The sequence below is a fragment of the Accipiter gentilis genome, chromosome 10 (assembly GCF_929443795.1).
Source record: "Accipiter gentilis chromosome 10, bAccGen1.1, whole genome shotgun sequence".
NCBI lineage: Eukaryota > Metazoa > Chordata > Aves > Accipitriformes > Accipitridae > Astur > Astur gentilis.
In genome coordinates, this window is record NC_064889.1 from 2,275,385 (window position 1) to 2,293,545 (window position 18,161).

An 18,161-nucleotide genomic window follows, 5' to 3' on the forward strand; every position below is an offset into this window, starting at 1 on the left:
CAAAATGAACACTGCAGCTGAAAGTATGTTGGGATGTCTATGATGAAAAACCAGTTCATCCTGTTTGCCTGTAACGGATGCTTCCTGCTTATCCATATTCAGTTTTAAGTATTAAATCTTGAATTAATTTCAGGTACAAGTAAAGCTTCGTAATACTAAATATTGAATTTCTTGTATGTGAACATCTCCAACTCTTCTGTCTATAGCTAGGCCAGCAGTACTTAATCATGAATGGCATTTCGCACATTACTTAGTACCGTTTTGGGAGTTTGACGCTGCAGCTTTTGGGTTGGTATGGCCAAACTGGTAGTATGGGTGCAATACAGAGGTTCTCGGATGACCTGATGATTTTCAGAACTCCTGGATTTGCTGCAAACATGCTGTATGACATTTTCTGCAGAGATCTACCTTTGTGCAGAGTGACAATGAGAATTCATCTGCTTTCATTCTAGAAAAGAGGGCTGCTGAGTCACAGGCTAGGTGAAATATCCTGTGGGTTGTAACCTGAGCTAGGTTCTAAACATTAGTATAAACTGTTAAAGATGGGTGGTTTTGTGGGATTGTTACGTTGCATGAAGCATCCATTTGCGTGGATGGATGTTTCTTTACGCTATTATTAGTTTTTCAAGGTCCTCCTAATACACTGTGGAGGGACACAGCATCCTTCCTATGAAGATGGAGTCTGCTTAGAGTCTTCCAAACTCCCTGTCTGATATAGAAGCCTGCAATAATATATGAACAAAAGCAGTGGAAAGTAATTGTGAAGTGGTGTTTAAGTTGTGCATTCTCTGTAATTAATCTTTCCTTTTTTTGCAGAAGTATATTTAAAAAAAAAAAATCTGGGGAGGAAGCTCAAGCTGGGGAGAACTGTGCCCTCTTTTGTGCAAACATGCAGAACTGCAAATGGAAATGGATAGAAAAGGTCAGAGTTGTGCTAAAGACTAGTTCAATATTCAGAACTGGAGTTTCCAGCTGGCAGCTACCTGCATTTTCTGGATCTAGTGTGAATGACTTCTGCCGTGTATACAGATGCCGTAGATCAAAACAAAATTTCCCAGACATAAAAGTATACCACAGCTGAAGGCTAGGGAAAGCTTACTCATATTTCAAAAGGGCTAATGCTTTTGTTCCATGCCACTGGTTTGTGGATGGGTAATAATTCTTGTCTTTTATTATTGGATAACTGGAAGTAGGTAGGTTGGCTTCATCATCTCATGAAACGAACAGAAGACATCCTTGTTAAATCCTCTACAAATGTATTGCTACAGGAGGACTAAGTCAATTGTCTCGGTAACTGTTGAACCCTCATAAAGATGGTTGTGTTTCTGGGCGTATCCGATAGTGTTCGATTGCTGATGTCCTTCCACATTGACTCTTTCTTGTTTAGGTGGTTTCATATAGCATTTCTCTGCTGACTTTGGAGGTATTTGCTGACTTCCATGCAAACATTGAAACTTCTGCGTGGATGCCTACAGCTGAAGTAGGACACAAACCTTGTATCTAAAGCTATTCAGGCACTCTGCCATTCACATCTGGAAAATCGTGAATGCAACAGTGTCCTCTAAAGGAGTATAATCCAGTATGTATAGGTCCTGGGATGTGGGGGATAGCTCCAGGTATATTTATTTCAGTCCTTGCTTAAGAACTGCACCAAAAGCACCTCCAGAGTGTCCACATCTGCCACCTGATACTGGCTCCCAAGGCAGCATCTGTACAAAGCATGCTGCAACCTTTCCCTTCGTCCTGCTGATTGCTTGAGAAATGAGGGGAAGCTCACCCAGCACCACTGCTACTTCTGGACTGCCCCATCAGGCCACAATGATCTGTTGCTACAGGGGCTTCAGAGTTTCATGCCTGAGTGGTAGAAATTCCTTCTGACCACAGCAGGACTGAGCTGAATCGTTTGGCTGCGCTAACGATTCAGTGTGAGTTCATGTTCTAGGAAAGGGGTCTCGTGGTGAGGTGTCAATCTTCCCTGTGCTCCTGGACTGCACTTGTGGAGCAGGATCTGCTGGGTCTGTACAGCTCCTGCCTGTCGTCTTTGGGCTGGCGCGTGGGCACAGAGGAACCACTTGGCCTCCGTGGCTTGAGAAGCATCTATTTCTTGTCCTCTTTTGACAGAGATAGCAGGCTGATGCTCATGAGATGCACCAGTGCGCTGTCTGAGTAGTCCAGAGTTGCCTGCCCTTGGGGGTTATGGTGGTGACAAGTTTGGACATGCGGGAGGAAGGTGTACTTCATTTTCTCTGGGAGAACTGTCAGGCTTTTGTTGGCCAGTCATGAATGCAGGCAGCTGGTGAAGATCTTGGCCCTTGAGTCCCTTACCTGATTCCATTAGAACATCTGTTTTTCCAAAACCTCATTTTTTGGGGAACTAAATCATGTTAGTAACGTGAACTGTATGTTGATATAAATTTCAGGAAATTTCTAGCTTTATTATTTTAAAAAAATCTTGCTTTGGCTACTAATTTTTGTTATCTCTGTAAGACAACATCTTAATTAGCAAATGTATCTGTGGTCAACTTTAAAAGATGTAAAACGAAGGAGAATTTGACTTCCTAAGTGCTTCAATATTTTCTTCTCTTGGCACCTTTAATTTGCCACTTCTTATTTTTTGTCTGGCTTTTGTGTAATACTTTCTAAATGTATGAGGTGAGAAGAAAGTCACTTTAAAGATGGGATGTGATCTCCTTGCAGTTTCCACCTGACGTGCTGGTGTAATTGAAATTGCTTTTGTTAGTATATGCAGCGTGAGTCCTGATAACTCTAGTAGCAAGCAGTGGATGGGCAGTACTTACATCTCTTCATAACATCTGGGCTTTTTATCAGAAAATTGCTAAGAAAATGGTTAAGTTCCAGTATAGCTGTTAATTTCCTTGAGACCAGGAAAGTGCTGGACGTTGGCCCTGTTGTACATTTCTTGCTCAGTATTTTAAAATAATGATGTTTTTTTCATATATCTTTTTTCTTTTTCCCAGGTAAGAAACCAAAAGCAACCTGCCTTTATTGAGTTCTCAAGAATATAATCGACCCCTTGGTACATTATCAAGATGCATTAGGGAACTGGATATAGTGCCAAAAGGAACTCCATGCGTTTCCATGACTCTCTTGAACCCTGACTCAGATACTTTTGGATATATATTTCTATTCTAAGGAGAAGAGTGCATATTCCAATTCCTTTCTGCCAGCTTGCTGGCAGAGATATTTCACTAAGATCATGGACCATCCTAATAGGGAAAAGGATGAAAGGCAGCGGACGACGAAAGGAATGCCGGGAAGGAGCGGGCATGGTTCTCGACCAAGCTCATCGGCGTCTTCTGGTGTTCTTATGGTGGGACCCAACTTCAGAGTGGGCAAGAAGATTGGGTGTGGGAACTTTGGAGAACTCAGACTAGGTAAGAAGTAACCATTTTAGTGGCCTGCATTATCCATATTAGCATTTCACCACTGGAATATAAATATATAAAAACATACCCTGGCTTGAGAAATGCATGTGCTTGTCTTGTTTCCCAAGCATCGAGCTGCCTTACCTGAAGCCTCTGACTCAGAAGATGTAACTGTTAGCATTATTTTTATTTGCATAAAGTCAAAGTGAATACACTAGAGAGGCCAAAGATGCAAATTTTGAACAATCCCTACAATGAAGACTGTTCTCAGCACTGAATGTCTTGCCTAAGGTGAAAAAAATCTTCTTAACTGCCTGGATTGCTAAATCTTGCTCTGAATTTCTTGTTCATAAGCTAGGGCACCCTATTAAAGTAATGGGTGAGACTCTTTCCCAGCACTCGGACGCATCTTCTCTATTCCATGTCCCTCGCTAACCTCAGTGCCCTAGTTTCAGCCCCATCACCCGCTCCCTGATCTGTCGCATGTGTTTGACTCACTGGCTGCCGAAGAGTGGGGTGTGCCGACTGGCCATCTGGCTGCTGCCTCTCAGCTGCTGAACTGGCCCAGCAGCCCCTGATTTTTCGTGGTCCGTTGGTCTTCTAACCGCATGTCTTGCAGCTGGTAGCCCAAACAGATGGCTATGCTAATGTATTGTTTGTTTAGGATGACTTAAGAGCCCAATGCACTGCAGCATTTTTTTTTAATGTTTTTTAAATGAGGTGGGGGAGGCAGACGGTGTTTTTCATTACATGCCCCTGAGCTCCCAATACATGAGTTTTGGGGTAGCTGCTCAGAAGCAGCACCTTGTGATGGTCATGATCCTGACTTACTTAAAACAGTTGCATTTCTCTTCTTTTGCTGAATGAATTGGATTGCTGTGGTAGTGAACCTGAGGGTGCTCAAGACAGGTTGGCTGACATAAATAGCATTTGCCCAGAATTTGGTACATATTTAGAATTGAAATTAAAATCATTTGTACATCAGGCACAAGGAATGATAAATAAATCATTCAATCAGGAGATAGCTTCAGGTAACCAAAGGGTTATAACACGTAACTACTGATAGTATCTTTGTAGATTCCTGCTCAGAATCTATATAATCTTAGATTAATCTATGTAATCTTTCATTCTAAGGCTTGGTTATTGCATTTATATGATGTGCCACTTCTCCACAATGTGAAGATTAACCAGCTTGCTTATGATCTGTCTCAGTAAATGGGTAGCTTCATTTCAGCATTACATCAGAGAAGTTTTATTGATTTGCAGGAGCAGAGATAATGCTCCAAAGGTGGAGAGAAACCAAGGGCAGAGGCAAAAACTCCCGCCTTCATGAACATGAGCACATGAGCATAACTGGCAGCTGAAGATAAGTTTGAATCCTTACAGTAACGTAACATGAATAGCTGTATTGCATTTTCAAAGCCCCCCCTGAACAGCAAACATCAGAATAGCAAGATCCCCATGGAGATGTGGAATTGCTTTGTAATCCAAGCTCTGCTTTGAGGTTTAGCAGCAGTAGTGGATCCCTCCAGGTACATGGCTCTTGCCTTTATTTGGCTGGTGCCCAAATGCTGATCCTGTTTCCATGGTGGTTCTTTTTCATGTTTCTCAAAATTTTAGCGGTATTGGATTTCTGGCTAATGTATTGTTTCAAAGCACGGTCTTTACACGAGAGATTTAACTTCTGAAAAGGTCAGTTTACAGTGAAATTCAGTTTTAACTATGGAAAAAGCAACACCTGTTAATTGAGTGGCTCTTTTTTGGTACACTGGTAAATGTTTTGCTAATATGGGTTAATTAGGTAGCACGCTGTAATTGGGCAGTGAGCCATACATACTGATAACAGCAATTAGGTGTAGGTCCTTACAGAAGCTGTATTATTGTTGCTTTTTGCCAGTCGCTATAGCTTTAAGAACTCCCGTTTGCTCAAATATCAGATATTTCTATTGCACAGATGTGATGCTAATTATTGCTGTGGGGAAGGAGAAGCAGCATGTCTGAAATACGAGCAAACAAGTCTCCGATAACAGTTTTGTCCTGCAAAGATGAATGGCGTGCCCTCTGCTTTTTGGCTTTTTTTATGTGGTTTTGTACAAGTTAAGCACCGGTGAATGCTTTTAGTGACACAGGAAGAACAAAGTCATGCACTGATAAACAAGGGGGAAAATATATTTTTCCAATTCCCCAAAGAATTTCTTTTTTTTCAGGTGTTGTGTTTTCACTCTAAGCTGCTCTTGTATTGTGCTCCAGCGCCAGACAGAGGGCTGATTGTTCAGGGAGGAGATGGCATGTACGTATGGAAGCTGTTTTCTGCGAATATCAAGCACGCTGCTTAGGGTTGATCTTTCTTGCTGCAAATAGAGATAGCCCTGGGGATATTACTTTTTTGAAGCACGTGGGAGCAGCACAGTTGGATTCCAGCCTGCAGAGGAGCTGAAATGAGAAGATGAATGCAAAACTCAGCATCTGGCCCAGAGTAGTAAGATGAAGCGGGGTTAATTGATTGCTGTTTCTTCGGACAGGCTGCAGGTTAGGTGGTCTGTAAGAGCTTTGGTTTCTGAAGTGGCTCAATCTGCTAGCAGAGGTACAGTGCCAGCAAAGAGCAGGGGATCTTGCTTGGCATTCCTGGGCCGGACTCTGTGCACTTATGGGGTTTCAGCTGCCTTTTGTGCAATGCCAAGCCCTATCATGCAGCTCCCAGTTATCTGCCAGGTCAATTCTCCTGCTGACTTGGGAGCTGGAGCACGCCTGAAGTTCTACAGTGTGACTTCTGCTGTTAGGAGGTCCTGCATCTCCACCCCAAGCTGATAGGAGAACCAGAATTACATAAAACAGCCTGAGAAACAAACTCACTGAGCTGTAAAATTGTGTGCTATCAGTAGGTGCTCACTGCTCAGGAAAAATGGGATTTAACTTGTTAAATCTAGTACTGTGATAAGCCATGGCTGTAAACTTCACTGGAGAAAAGATATCGCCAGTTGACACTATGAACCACCTCCTTATATCGACTCACGGACTTACCCCGTGGGTATTTCTTGTATTTACCCAAAATCCTGAAACATGAGCTATGTTAGGGATAAATAAACCTATTCAAATGTCTCATTTTTTCCCAGTGTTTGGCACCCTTATTTAGTAAAGCAATTAAATAGGTACTAATGTAAAATTATTCCAGTTTTGGTAGGTTGGAGCGTTTTCTAAAATAAGCATTAAGTACTGGATAGACCAGGCGCTTATTTTAATGCAGAGCTGTAGACTGGAGCCCAAATCTTTTTTTTTCTCTAATGCAAACATTATCTGGCATTTTCAAAACAGTGCGTTCAATTATAATTTTAAAATGATGATTAATGTAGCTTTTCTCCCTGCTTGGAGGGAGTGTGGGGGATGGAACGTTAAGAGGGCTACATCCTGTATGTTGCTTGTATCCTCCCTTGACAGGTTACTGCATCAAAGGGGTTTTTTGAGAAGGCTGTTTTCATGTGCCACCCAAAGAAATTGTGTAGTGTCCAGAAGTCAGATGTCAGCGTGATTCATGCAGAGGTCTCATGAAGATTCAGCACATCTCAACAGTGAGCAGCAAGCCTCAAACTAGAAGAAAAGCTGCTTATTTGTACATTGCCAAGTCAGAGCAGGTTGATCAGAGCTGGGAAGGTGCCCCCCCAGAAGCGAGAACCACCCAGCAGACTCCCAGCCTGCAGTTTGAAGCCAGGAGCTCTGCTTTAAAACAAGTAAAACAATAATAAATAAATAAATAAAGATGATAATGGTCTCTGATACTGGGGCTGGTTTTGTCTCTGCTTCCCAAATAACAAAATAATCATGTGACTATTGGACTAGAATAATGCTAGATGTGGAGGGCATGGGTAAGAGCAGATCCTGTGTAGGTTCCACGCTAGGAGCTGTTATTTGGAGACATGCTCTAGAAAACACAGCAGATCTGGCACTATGCAATCGATGTGAACTCATGTTTCAGCTGTTCCTGGGATCTGGTCTCTCTGCGGATGCTCTGCTGTCTGGGGTGAGCTCTGCTTGGTCTTTAGGACAACTAGTTGGATGTTTGCTCCATTACCCAGCCCTGATCTGTCATCAGAATGTATTATCCATATAGTGACAAACTAGAAGGAAGGGTCAAAGCATTTTTAATTTGTGTCATTTGTGAGAGGTTTGTACTTGTTGCTGAACTTTGGGAATAGTGCACATGAGAGATTGATCGGCTTGGGATCCTCTACTGGTCTGCAATCTTGCCATATATTCAACGCATCTTACTGCCAGGGCTTGAGAAATCCACTCTGTTAGGTTTCCCACGTGAATGCCAGTGTCTTATTCTAAATGAGGAGTGATGCATTATGTAGTTCATAATTGTCAGTGGAACTACCCAAAACTGAGGCATGAACTTAATCGCTGCTCCATCAAAAGCTTTGCCTGAACTTGAAAGGCTTTTGTTAGCAGTTATATCATCTCAGCTGTATTACAGATCTTTTGTCTTACTAAGATAAGATGCAGCTTCTATTCATGGCTTATTTTACTGTGCAGATTCACTTTCTCTTGTGAGCAGTGCTGCCTTTACTCTTCCATTTTAATACCAGTGCTGCCTTGTAGAAGGAGGAAGAAGAAACCATTACACCTTGGAGAGTGTGATAAAAAAACTGAGGGGTAGATCTCAGTCTGGAGCAAGCCAACAGAGAGATTTTGGGGATTTGCTTTACCTTCACAGCTGGTAAAGAAAGCATTTTGTGCTGCAGCTTTAGGAAGGGTTTGGAGTTCAAAAGCTGGATCCATTTGCACCCCCTTATGTTCAGAGTCTTCCCATAGTGTGTGCTCTGAAGGGGATGAACTGGAGGATTATTTAGTTCATTTACCTTTGGCTGCTGGCCTGACATCTCAGGCTAGTGTTTTGCTAATCCCAGTTTTTTTAATTGAGGAACTATCTTCTGTGTATTCCTCAGCCTTATGAACCGGACCATGATAGACTGGATTATGGTTCCACATACATGGAAGGTGTTGGCAATGTCGTCCTCTGCCTGGAAACAAGCTTGGGAGAGCGCTGTTTCCTCAATATTGTTATCCTATGTTGGTGGGAGAGCCCAAGTGTTGCTAGAAGGTCTGTGGGTCATCACTCACTGGATGGACTTATACCCCTGCACGTTGAGCGCCAAAAAACTACCTTGAAATGGTGCACCTCCAAGATTGTGATGGAGGTTGTGGGATAGTAGGGGATAGTGCTCCCATGCCTCCCTCCTTGGGTTTTTTGCTGTTTAAAACATCTAACTTTCTCGCATATTTGAGCTGGAGCTTCCCTTAGTCTGGCTGAATGTCCTTAAACTGAACATCTTGATAGGAGTTCAATCACTATCATGAGGAGGGAAAGAGGACGTAAGTGTTAGTGGGCGAGCTACAGCTGGAGTTGCTGATATGACTCATTTGCTGGTAGCTAATATGGAGCAGGTAATTTACATGTATTTAGTCTGCTTTCCCTTAATGTCCTTGCATGTTCTCCCCCTACCAGTTGTTGGTTAGCATCAGACTGGAGCCTTTATCTGTCTCAAAGGGTAAAGCAGGTTATCCTGCCACCCCCTTTCCGCTGATTTGGCCTTCCAGTTCTTTCAGTGCTTTGAAGCCACTTTCCAATGCCTGAGTGTTCCTGGTGTGACTGCAAAACCTTCCTTCTACCCTTCATTTCCAGCCTGGACATAATAGCTTTTATTAAAAGATCTAAAGAAATAGATTCAAACAACCTTGTGTTGCAAGGGTTAATGCTGGAGCTCAGCTTACACATCTGCTTGCATAAAATACTTCCTCTAAGGATATTTAACCTCACATTTAAGTGCCTGCCCTGTATTAAACAGCATTGCCACTTACTGTAACAGGTTGAAGCTTTCCATAAATTTTTTCAGCTTCCCGATGAATGTTAAAGTAATCTGCTTAGTGCGGGACCTGGAGTGGGAGTGCCTGATAAAAAATTCGAAGGCCAGAACTACACTGAGCAATATAGCAGGGACGGTATCAAAAGAAGTTGCATGCAGAAAATATGAAGCTACTAAAAAGTAAAATAAATGGGGAATTTTCACTGATAAGTATTTCAGGGTTTAAAGATGACTGTCTTCTCTCATGTTTATAGTGTCTTTAATTTTATTGAGTCTTTTACTGTTGTGCTGCATGCGAAGAGTATATGTACGTAAGGGATGACATAGCATGTTTTTTAGTGGTGATGTGTAGATATGCTAGAGCTGCCCAAACTCCTGCCTGCTCTGAAGTATGTTACTCCCTGTCCTGGACTTTCTCAATAGCTGGTCTGTTCTAAGTATCAGCATGTTACAGGAATTGGAAAGTAAATGGGTAATAGGGCTGGGGAAAGTTGATGCTACAAACAAGCACTGATAACTTCCAGTATAGATTGCTATTGAATTTTGGAGCTACACAGTCACTTAATGAAAGCATGACTTGTGCTGTAGCGGTGCTAGCAACAATGAGCGAAGAAGGTCAGCCCTTCCCTGTATAAAACCACGGGGAGCTTTGTGTGGTGGAGGCTGCCCTCCTAAAAGGATACAGTGGAACTAGAGGAGGTCAGATGGGTGGCAGAGATGTCAGGACGATGGGACAGATCAGGTACAAGGGCTGCCTGAGCATCCCTTCCAGGAGAGTTTGCTGTCAATCACGAGCAACATGGAGAAGGGGAAGGGGGAGTTATTGCTCAAATTACCGCGCAGGGGAACTGGAGGACGTTGAATGATACGACAACTGGCAGCTTCAGAACACACAGATAGATGCTCCTTGACAGATGTAGCTGTGCATCTCTGCCACAGATGTAAGATTGCTAAGGAGGCCAAGGGCTTGGTTCAAACACCAGACAGGTTCCTGGGGGAAAATTCATCTCCAGCTATAGCACACAGGGATAGCAAGTCTGGCTCAGACTTGTGAAGCCACAATATACCAGCAGCTGGCTGCGTGCTTGCATGGTTATACTGGTCCTAGGCTCTTGCCCTTTGTGCTTGCCAGAGCTAGTATCAGACTAGATACTCCTCCATATTTTGCGGTCCTGAGAATGGGTTTTGTTCTTCTAGCGTATTTTTTAACATCATTTGTACCATATTGTAACTGAGAATTATTGGCCTTGTTAGATTACGAGGATTGCCTTTGTGCCACTGGCATACAGAAGGCATTTTATACGTGCTGCCTGCTTGTTCATAGAGGAAGAAATAAAAGCTACGTGTTGGTACAAAGGTTATTTTCACATGCCTTCTTGCAGTAGTCGCTTTGATATGTAGCACTATTATGCTAGTGAAACTTCCTATAGATCATAGGATAAAATTGTTCAGTGTCCAGCAGATTCAAGACATTTCTGAAAGAAATGATGCTCTGACTCTTCATTTTTTTGTTCCCCAGACTTTTTTGGCATGATGTGGATAATAAAACCTAATGTGTCTGGGATGCCTCCTCAAATGCTTGCATCGAATATAAGTGCTACCATAAAGCATGATTACTTTATGCTGAATGGAAGATAGTGTTTGCTTGCCCTGGTGAACTGCTGCAACTTATTATTTTGAGGCTTACACTGTGTTAAAGATGTGAACTTCAGCAGGGAATTGAGAAAAGACAGCTCTGTCATCAGTGACGCTCTTCTCTATTGTATCTCTAGCTGCAAGTGTTGAATGTGGAACTAAAAGGTTTTTTTCCTTTTCCTTTGCAGGTAAAAATCTCTACACCAATGAATATGTAGCGATCAAACTGGTAAGTAGAAGCCTCAGGTGTTCTTAAATGGCTTGCACTTAATATTAAAAATTCAGACTAAAAGCAACTCTCTCACTTTGGGCTTAATGCTGCTCTCACCCTCAGCTAGAATAACTTAAGCTAAGATAAATTCTTGAGAACGTTAAAAATGAGGAAAAAACCCCATCCCTCCACCTGCTGAACATTTTTTTGTACCTAAATGGTCTGTAGCCGTCTTACACCAGTGGGAGTCTTGTTCCTTTTTCCAAGTTGGCTGCCAGGTCCCAGTGAATGGCACTGATTGTGGGTTTGCCACCTCTTCCCACTCCTGGGTTGAGCCTTTCTGTTCGGGACTCTTATTGATTCTCCAGATTCTTATTTTCCTCTAGATGGGCTGTTGCCAGAGCATTTGATTAGGAGTGTGGCACTCTGCAGCCTGCTGCTCCATGTTTTTGGAGTCAAGAGGCAGGAAAGGGGGTGTTTCAATGGTTAAAATTCCCTTGGGGGACAGTAACAGCTCAGTCTGGTATGATGCCAAGAGACTGCAGATGTAATAAGTAAAACAAGATCTAATTTAGTGAAGGTTAGTCTTTCCTCTAGTTGATTTGGGTGGCCTAGGATATATAGCCATAGCATCTTCAGAATTATTTTCTCCTTTTATGTCATAGGATGCTAAAAATGAAACAAATTGGCTCACCAAAGCATTGCAGGAGTTGTGTTAAAAAACCCAAGCCCCAACAGTAGTGAACTTCAGACCTTGTACAAGCAGTTTTGTTCACAGCTCTCTTCTCATCCAGTATTACAAGCCTCAGTACCAGTTATCAGATTATTTTCTGCCCTGCAGTCAATGTAGCCCTCCCCAGGTGCATGCAATGACAGTTTCCATGTTTCTTCTATACTGGACCAGCGAATGGTCCAGGTAAAAAGTTGTCTTCTGAAGACTGCTGCAGGGTATGAAGGCACTGTGGTCAATAGTGATTTGAAGTAGGAGTCTGGAAGATGGGGACACTCTCTAAATCGTAGCTCTTCCAGATTTATAAAATCATAGCCCAGTAGTTTGTGTTTATGCCTTAACTTGTCCTGTCTATAAACTAAGACTTTCATTAGTCTCTTGGGGTTTTCAATTTTGATGTCTTCAGTTGATGTGCTCTTTTCTCATTGGTACGCTCTTTAATCACACATTGAAACCCTAGAATCTGAAGTTAAAGTTGTAGTGCTAATTTGATATTAGTAGCACACATGCCTGTTTGCCCAACCAATGTTGTCTGGCAAAATGACAGGAGTCATTCAGATTACAGAAGATCAAGATGGACTTGGTGCATTAATTCTGATCACGTTCAAGTGCCACAGATTTATATCTCTAGCATTCTCCTTACACGATGCGTTGTAGATGAAAAATAATTAGGGCTTTGCAGGAGGGACTTGTTTTCAAGCCTGTTGGCAAATGTCAGAAGATATTCCCTAAAATAAACAAACACCTGCAGTGGAGCTTAGGTTGTCCTTGATATGGATCCACATCAGGAAGGTGGACTGGTGCTTGTTGAGTAGCTCGCTTTTTAGGCAAATCTGACAATAGAAAATGCACTGTGTACATAGGCCAGGTGTTTTATTGAATCAATAACACTTCTAATTTGCTTTCAAAGATAATCCCACAAAGCTACAGTATTGGAAGGCGTAAGGACGTAATACAGGAAAAACACAGCCGTATTAATCCAAAGGATGCTTGTTTCTCTCAAAATACTGCCTGCAGTGACACCTCCCAGTAGCCTGAAACCTTTCAATAGCCATATGGCAGACCTGAGTGGCATTACCTTATTGCTACCTTAATCTTAGTTATTTTTTCTGGTAGCATTCTTTCTTCCCCCCAAAATAACTGACTGTTAAAGCAGATAGTCTGCAACACACTCCAGTTTTATTTGCCCTGTTGTGATTCATACTTAAAAATTTCTGGTCCTTCACATTTGAAGGACTGGAATTGCCATCCGGTGGCCATCCAGGCATTCACATACCTGCTCCATTTCTCAGAAGATTAATGAGGGTCTCCTAATCTTAGACCATATTCCTCAGAAGTAAGAATTACTTGGCCTCCCTAACAGCAAATATATTTCTCTTACATGTGTACTTAAGTGTAATTTTCTTTATCCTTTGAATAATTTGTGGACTAGTGGTAGAGTAGCTGCTTTCAATGTACTTGAAGGCAACGTTTTGTTTTTATCTACATTGCTAGACCAAGTCAAAACTCTGCTCCAAGTCCTTCTAGCTGTGTGAGATCGTCTTCTGCAACTGCAACCCTGCTGGCTCAGCTATTCGTGCCTCCTGTCATGATGTTAAAGCTGGAAAATTAGAGAATTGTGTAATGGATGCCAAAGAGCTGATCAGAAAGTGCTGTGAAATTCAGTGCTAATGTCTCATGGTTTCTCTTTGGGGTTGAGGATTGTGCTGCATCTTGGAAAATTGCTGGTGGTGGAGAACAGTGCCTGTGTTCTGACTTGTGTGGTATCACCATATAGCTCCTTCTCCTGCTCTTCAGCTGAACATTATTTGGTTAAGGGCATCTAGTTCATGGAGGAGTTCGTCTTCTGAAATGCCTTGGCTGTGTTTACTGGTTTAATCGTCTGAGGGTTTTTAATGCTGAATTGCAGATAGTAGGAATTTCTTCCCTGCATGAACCCAGCCCGTTAACATACAGATGTAGTGTGAGCGCAGGTACCAAGCTGTACCCTCTCATAGTGATCATGATGCCATTAGTTCGAGCTGTGGATCTTGTACGTTAGGCAGTAGCAATTCAGTTATTTTCGCTATAAATGCAACATCTGCCAGCATCCCTAAGCCCTTGGCCTATAGGACAACCATCTGTTCTGGTATGATCTTCTTGGAAGCTGCCACGACTCTGGCAAGTGTTCAGAGCTCAGGCTCCAGCAGCTCCTGATGCAGAAGTGGTTTGGGCTTACTTTCCCTGATTTTGTCACGAGCAGACTCATGTCCTGATACATTAATCCTTCTACCTTTATCCAATAGTTTATTTGGGTAAATAAACTATTCACTGAACAGGCTGAGTTCGTGTTGCCCTAAATCCCTTTGTTTTGAAGGTGTCTATAGAGTGACCCTTAAGCCGCCATTAACAATTATCTTAATTTAAATGTGATTGAGATAACAAACTTGGTTTTGCATTGCTTTATATTTGCTTTCACTACAGGTTCAGTTTTGCCCTCAGAAAATTTTTCACTATTGTTTTCTAAGTAGTTGGTCATATTTGACTTCTGAAGCTTTTAAACATCAGAAAGTTGAGAAGCAACCAGGAGCATTTCTTCCCCTTGCTGGCAAATGGAGGGGATGACTTGAGCTGGCGATGAACAGCTTGGCTGGATGTCAAATTGCCTGAATTCCTGTACAAAAATCATTCTTCCAACTTAAAAAGAAGTCTTTAACGTGAAGTTCATGCCAAATGTGGACATTAGTCTTACGCTGCAGACCAGAGGTGAAACAAGACAAAGTAGATCAGCTAAAGCCTTCATGTCCTCCTGTGCTGACAGAAGAGTTGTTCCACTGTATCGAAGGTGTTGGCTCAAACTCTTATCTAAGATGCTTTTGCTCTGATTCATAGGAGCTGACGTGAAACATGAAAGGACTTTTTTTGTGTTGGTCTTAGGGGGCTCCTTTATAGGCAAAATTCTAGATGATGAGCTCATCAAATAGAGGGCTATTTAGCAGGTTTTTGAAATTCAGACTTATTTTGGTGCCGTGTTATGAATTTTATGTAGTTTTGAGCATGGAGCATTTTTTTTCTCAAAAGCAAGGAAATGAGCAACATCCAAACAAAAATTGAGGCCAGTATTAACTTCCATTTCAAAGAAGTCTGAGAAGTAGGTGAATCCACATTACTGCCTGTCCCAAGTGCATAGTTTTACTGAAAATGTAATTTCTCAAGTCTCTTAATCCTCTCCATGTTAACTTTATCTTTTTAGAAGCTTTGTAATCTTGCATGTTAATGCCTTTATGGATTTGTAGGCATTAAGTTTTGTGCATAAAGCACAGATGAGTAACAGTTGAGAAATGTAATGTTTTGGGTGTATTGCAGACTTATCCATTTTTATTATTCTCTGTATAAAAATAGAATATTCTTGAGTGTTTTGAGGTGTTTGACTGACACCTGCTACTGAAGGGGAAGACTTCTTCCAGTGTTTTTACCAGATACCTGACTGCACTGTAGTGCTTGCTGCAAGCAAGATTGTACATTTATACAACTGTGGTCTGATTTAAAACACAGGTACATGACTCAACATTTTTCAAAAATATAGGCTAGTGACCAACAAAAATACTGCGGGCAACCACAGTCCACAAAGTGAACTTGGGACTTGATCTTTTGCAACCTTTACTTTCCTCCTACTAATGTCTAGGGTCATTCTTCAAGGACCAGGAGCTTTGTAGAACAATTCTTGAATTTCACTGCCATGAATGAGCTTTGTGTTTAAATGAGGAGGTTATTTATCCTCCGGAGTGCAAGTCTTATTCCTTTTTGTTCTCTGCTTATTTAAATGACGTCTAATGGTGAAGTCTGTTGTTAGACTTTCAGTCTAGGGTGTTTTATCTTGAAATGTGAAGCATTATATACAGCGACACATCTTCAAGTATACGATAGAACTCTTTTCAGTCAAACTAATTTTAACCAAAAATTTATTATTATTTTTTTTTTAGGAACCAATAAAGTCACGTGCACCACAGCTTCATTTAGAATACAGGTTTTATAAACAACTTGGAAGTGCGGGTAAGTAAATCTACCTTAAGCTTATAGAAAGTTTGTGATTTCTTTATTAAATCAAACGTCACCATTGTATTTGTTGCGTAACTCTGACTTGAACTTACTGATCTGGACAAATTCTTTTAGCCTCACACAAGTTTTGGAAGAGATTGGGTCAGAATAACATCATAATGATACTGAGTAATTAGGTGGATCTAAAAACTTGAGTTAGTGAGGAGTGACTGATACGGGAAATACCCATGTAAGTGTGTTTGTAAAATATAGGAACCTTTGATAGAGGGCAAGTTATTTATGTATAGAATGACAGATTTTAAAAAGGTGACATAAAGTCTTAAAATCTAGGAAATTGTGTAAGAAGCATAGAGCTTTTCTAATAAAAAACTGAAATACTGTTTTCATTGGTGTTTACTAAATCGTAAGTGTCCAAAAGCCCATGGGCTCAGTATCCTGTGTGCGACTGTAGTCTACAAAATACGAGAAGAATATAACAGGATAAGCCAAAATGGGGAGTTTTGTTTGGTTGTGGGGTTGTTGGGGTTTTTTTTGGCAAGCTCTCTGATTTCCCTAATACAGGGCTTGAGCTTGTGTCTAATAATGTTTGGATTTTTCTTCCCTGAATTTATGGTTGCTTGTTAAACCTATATAGACTTCTAGCATGTGCTGTTTCCCATGCCAAGGATTTCCACAGCCTTGACTACCCACTGCACAAGGAAGTCTCTCTGAAGCAAAGACCTCCTCTGCTCCTTCTGTGCCTTGATCATATATTGACCTTGGGTTTTGGCAAGTTCCCTACATTACTGTAAAATTTTTACACTTTCTTCTGATTTTATTTTTCTTGTTTTCCCTGGATGGACCTAGCTTCCACTGGTAGAGGATGTGCTCTCATATTACCAAAATACTAAGTTGAACAGAATGTAAGATACATCTGCTCTGAGCTCATAATATTCGGTGCCTGAACAGTTGTCCTGCATTTTTCCTTTCTGCTTGTTCCAATTAATTTTTCTAATGCGTTTCCTTAATTTTGTGTAGCACTCCTGTGGAGATTGGGTGCTATAGCACTCTACATTTTGTGGCTTCTTTGCTCCTTATAGGATGCAAAATCTGGAATGTGGGAACCAAGTAAATTGTCACTATTGGAAACACTAATATATTGTTGTTATTTGTTTTAAACAGAACTTGTCCCCTGAAATAAGGTACTCTTTTCTATGTATTTTGTGTTCTGGTGGTAGCATCTGGTACTGTGGACAAAGCTCCTGATAGGTTAATGTCGTTGCTTCATTCCAGTTACCTGTGCTTTTGAGACTTTAGCCATTTCTGCTGAAGCCTGTGTAGTAAATAAATCAAATGTAGGACCACAGAATAAGAAAGACACTTAGTTCTGCTCCTCGGTCCCTACTTGAGTTCAGCTGATGCTTGCCATCTCTGTGATAACCCAGCAAATGTCTTTTATGACATGTGAATGAATCCCTATCTGCTTTTTCTACACCCATCAGCTTTCTACCACTTTTTAAAGATGTTATTGAAGAATTTTAAAACTGATCAAATGTTGGGGGTTTGGCTTTATTTTGTTTAGATTAAGTATTTTTAATGGGTTTTCTCCTGTTCCTAACAAATCTAAACTTTTCATCCTGCAATGAAAATTTTTCATCCTACTTACTTACCCACACAGGGCATTTCTCATGTGCACGCTAATGGAAGTATTTCTGAGTATGCTGCCATCAGACATGGAGATCTTGCCTTCCAGATCTCTCTTCCCCTCTTTCTAGGGGGGGTGCTGACTGTCATCTCAAGCCTTTTTGCCAGTATTTGTCAAAGGACTGTTCAGAAGCCTCATGAACAACATGACTTTTACTTCTGTATCTGTGTGGTCCCACGGGCATCACAAATGCAGCTCTGATAATCTGTTGAATGCCATTAGAAGCTCTTGTGCTACAGTTTTGCCAAAACAACTGGAAATAAGCCAGGAGCTGGGGTGGAGGATGTAAGCAACCTCTCTGGTCTCTCCATGAAACTTGGAAGCTGAACAAAATAAATTTTGGTGGAGTCAGACTGCCAGGACCAGGGAGCCTTAACTTGGTGTCTGCATGCCATGCTGAGAATTAGGGGCAGACCGTCTGCTGTAAAAACAGATTGGTGCTAAATATGGGCTGACTTTGGGGAAATAGATGGGTCTGTTCTCAGTGATGTTGTTAATGCCAGGCTCCCCTTAATGGTTCTTGCTTAAAAGCTTCAACTGCTCAGACAGCCTTTTGGACTTCCAGTAACCAGGACTGGTTACTTGAAATTATGGTAGACTCGCCAAATAAAAACTG

The 18,161-nt window shown here is 41.5% G+C and overlaps 1 protein-coding gene across 7 annotated transcripts in view; it reads left to right on the plus strand.

Annotated features, from left to right (window-relative positions):
- Positions 1–18,161, plus strand: part of CSNK1G1 (casein kinase 1 gamma 1) — a 110,301-nt gene that overhangs the window by 42,137 nt on the left and 50,003 nt on the right. For 5 of the 7 annotated variants that reach the window (XM_049811999.1, XM_049812003.1, XM_049812001.1 and 2 more), the window contains exons 3-5: positions 2,979–3,395; positions 11,071–11,111; positions 15,786–15,855. In XM_049811999.1, coding sequence (XP_049667956.1) covers positions 3,218–3,395; positions 11,071–11,111; positions 15,786–15,855 — 289 coding nt within the window. In that variant the 5' untranslated portion in view covers positions 2,979–3,217. Of the gene's footprint in view, positions 1–843; positions 923–2,978; positions 3,396–5,593; positions 5,677–11,070; positions 11,112–15,785; positions 15,856–18,161 lie in introns of those variants that run through there. The other 2 variants (XM_049812002.1, XM_049812005.1) reach the window with 2 other exon arrangements.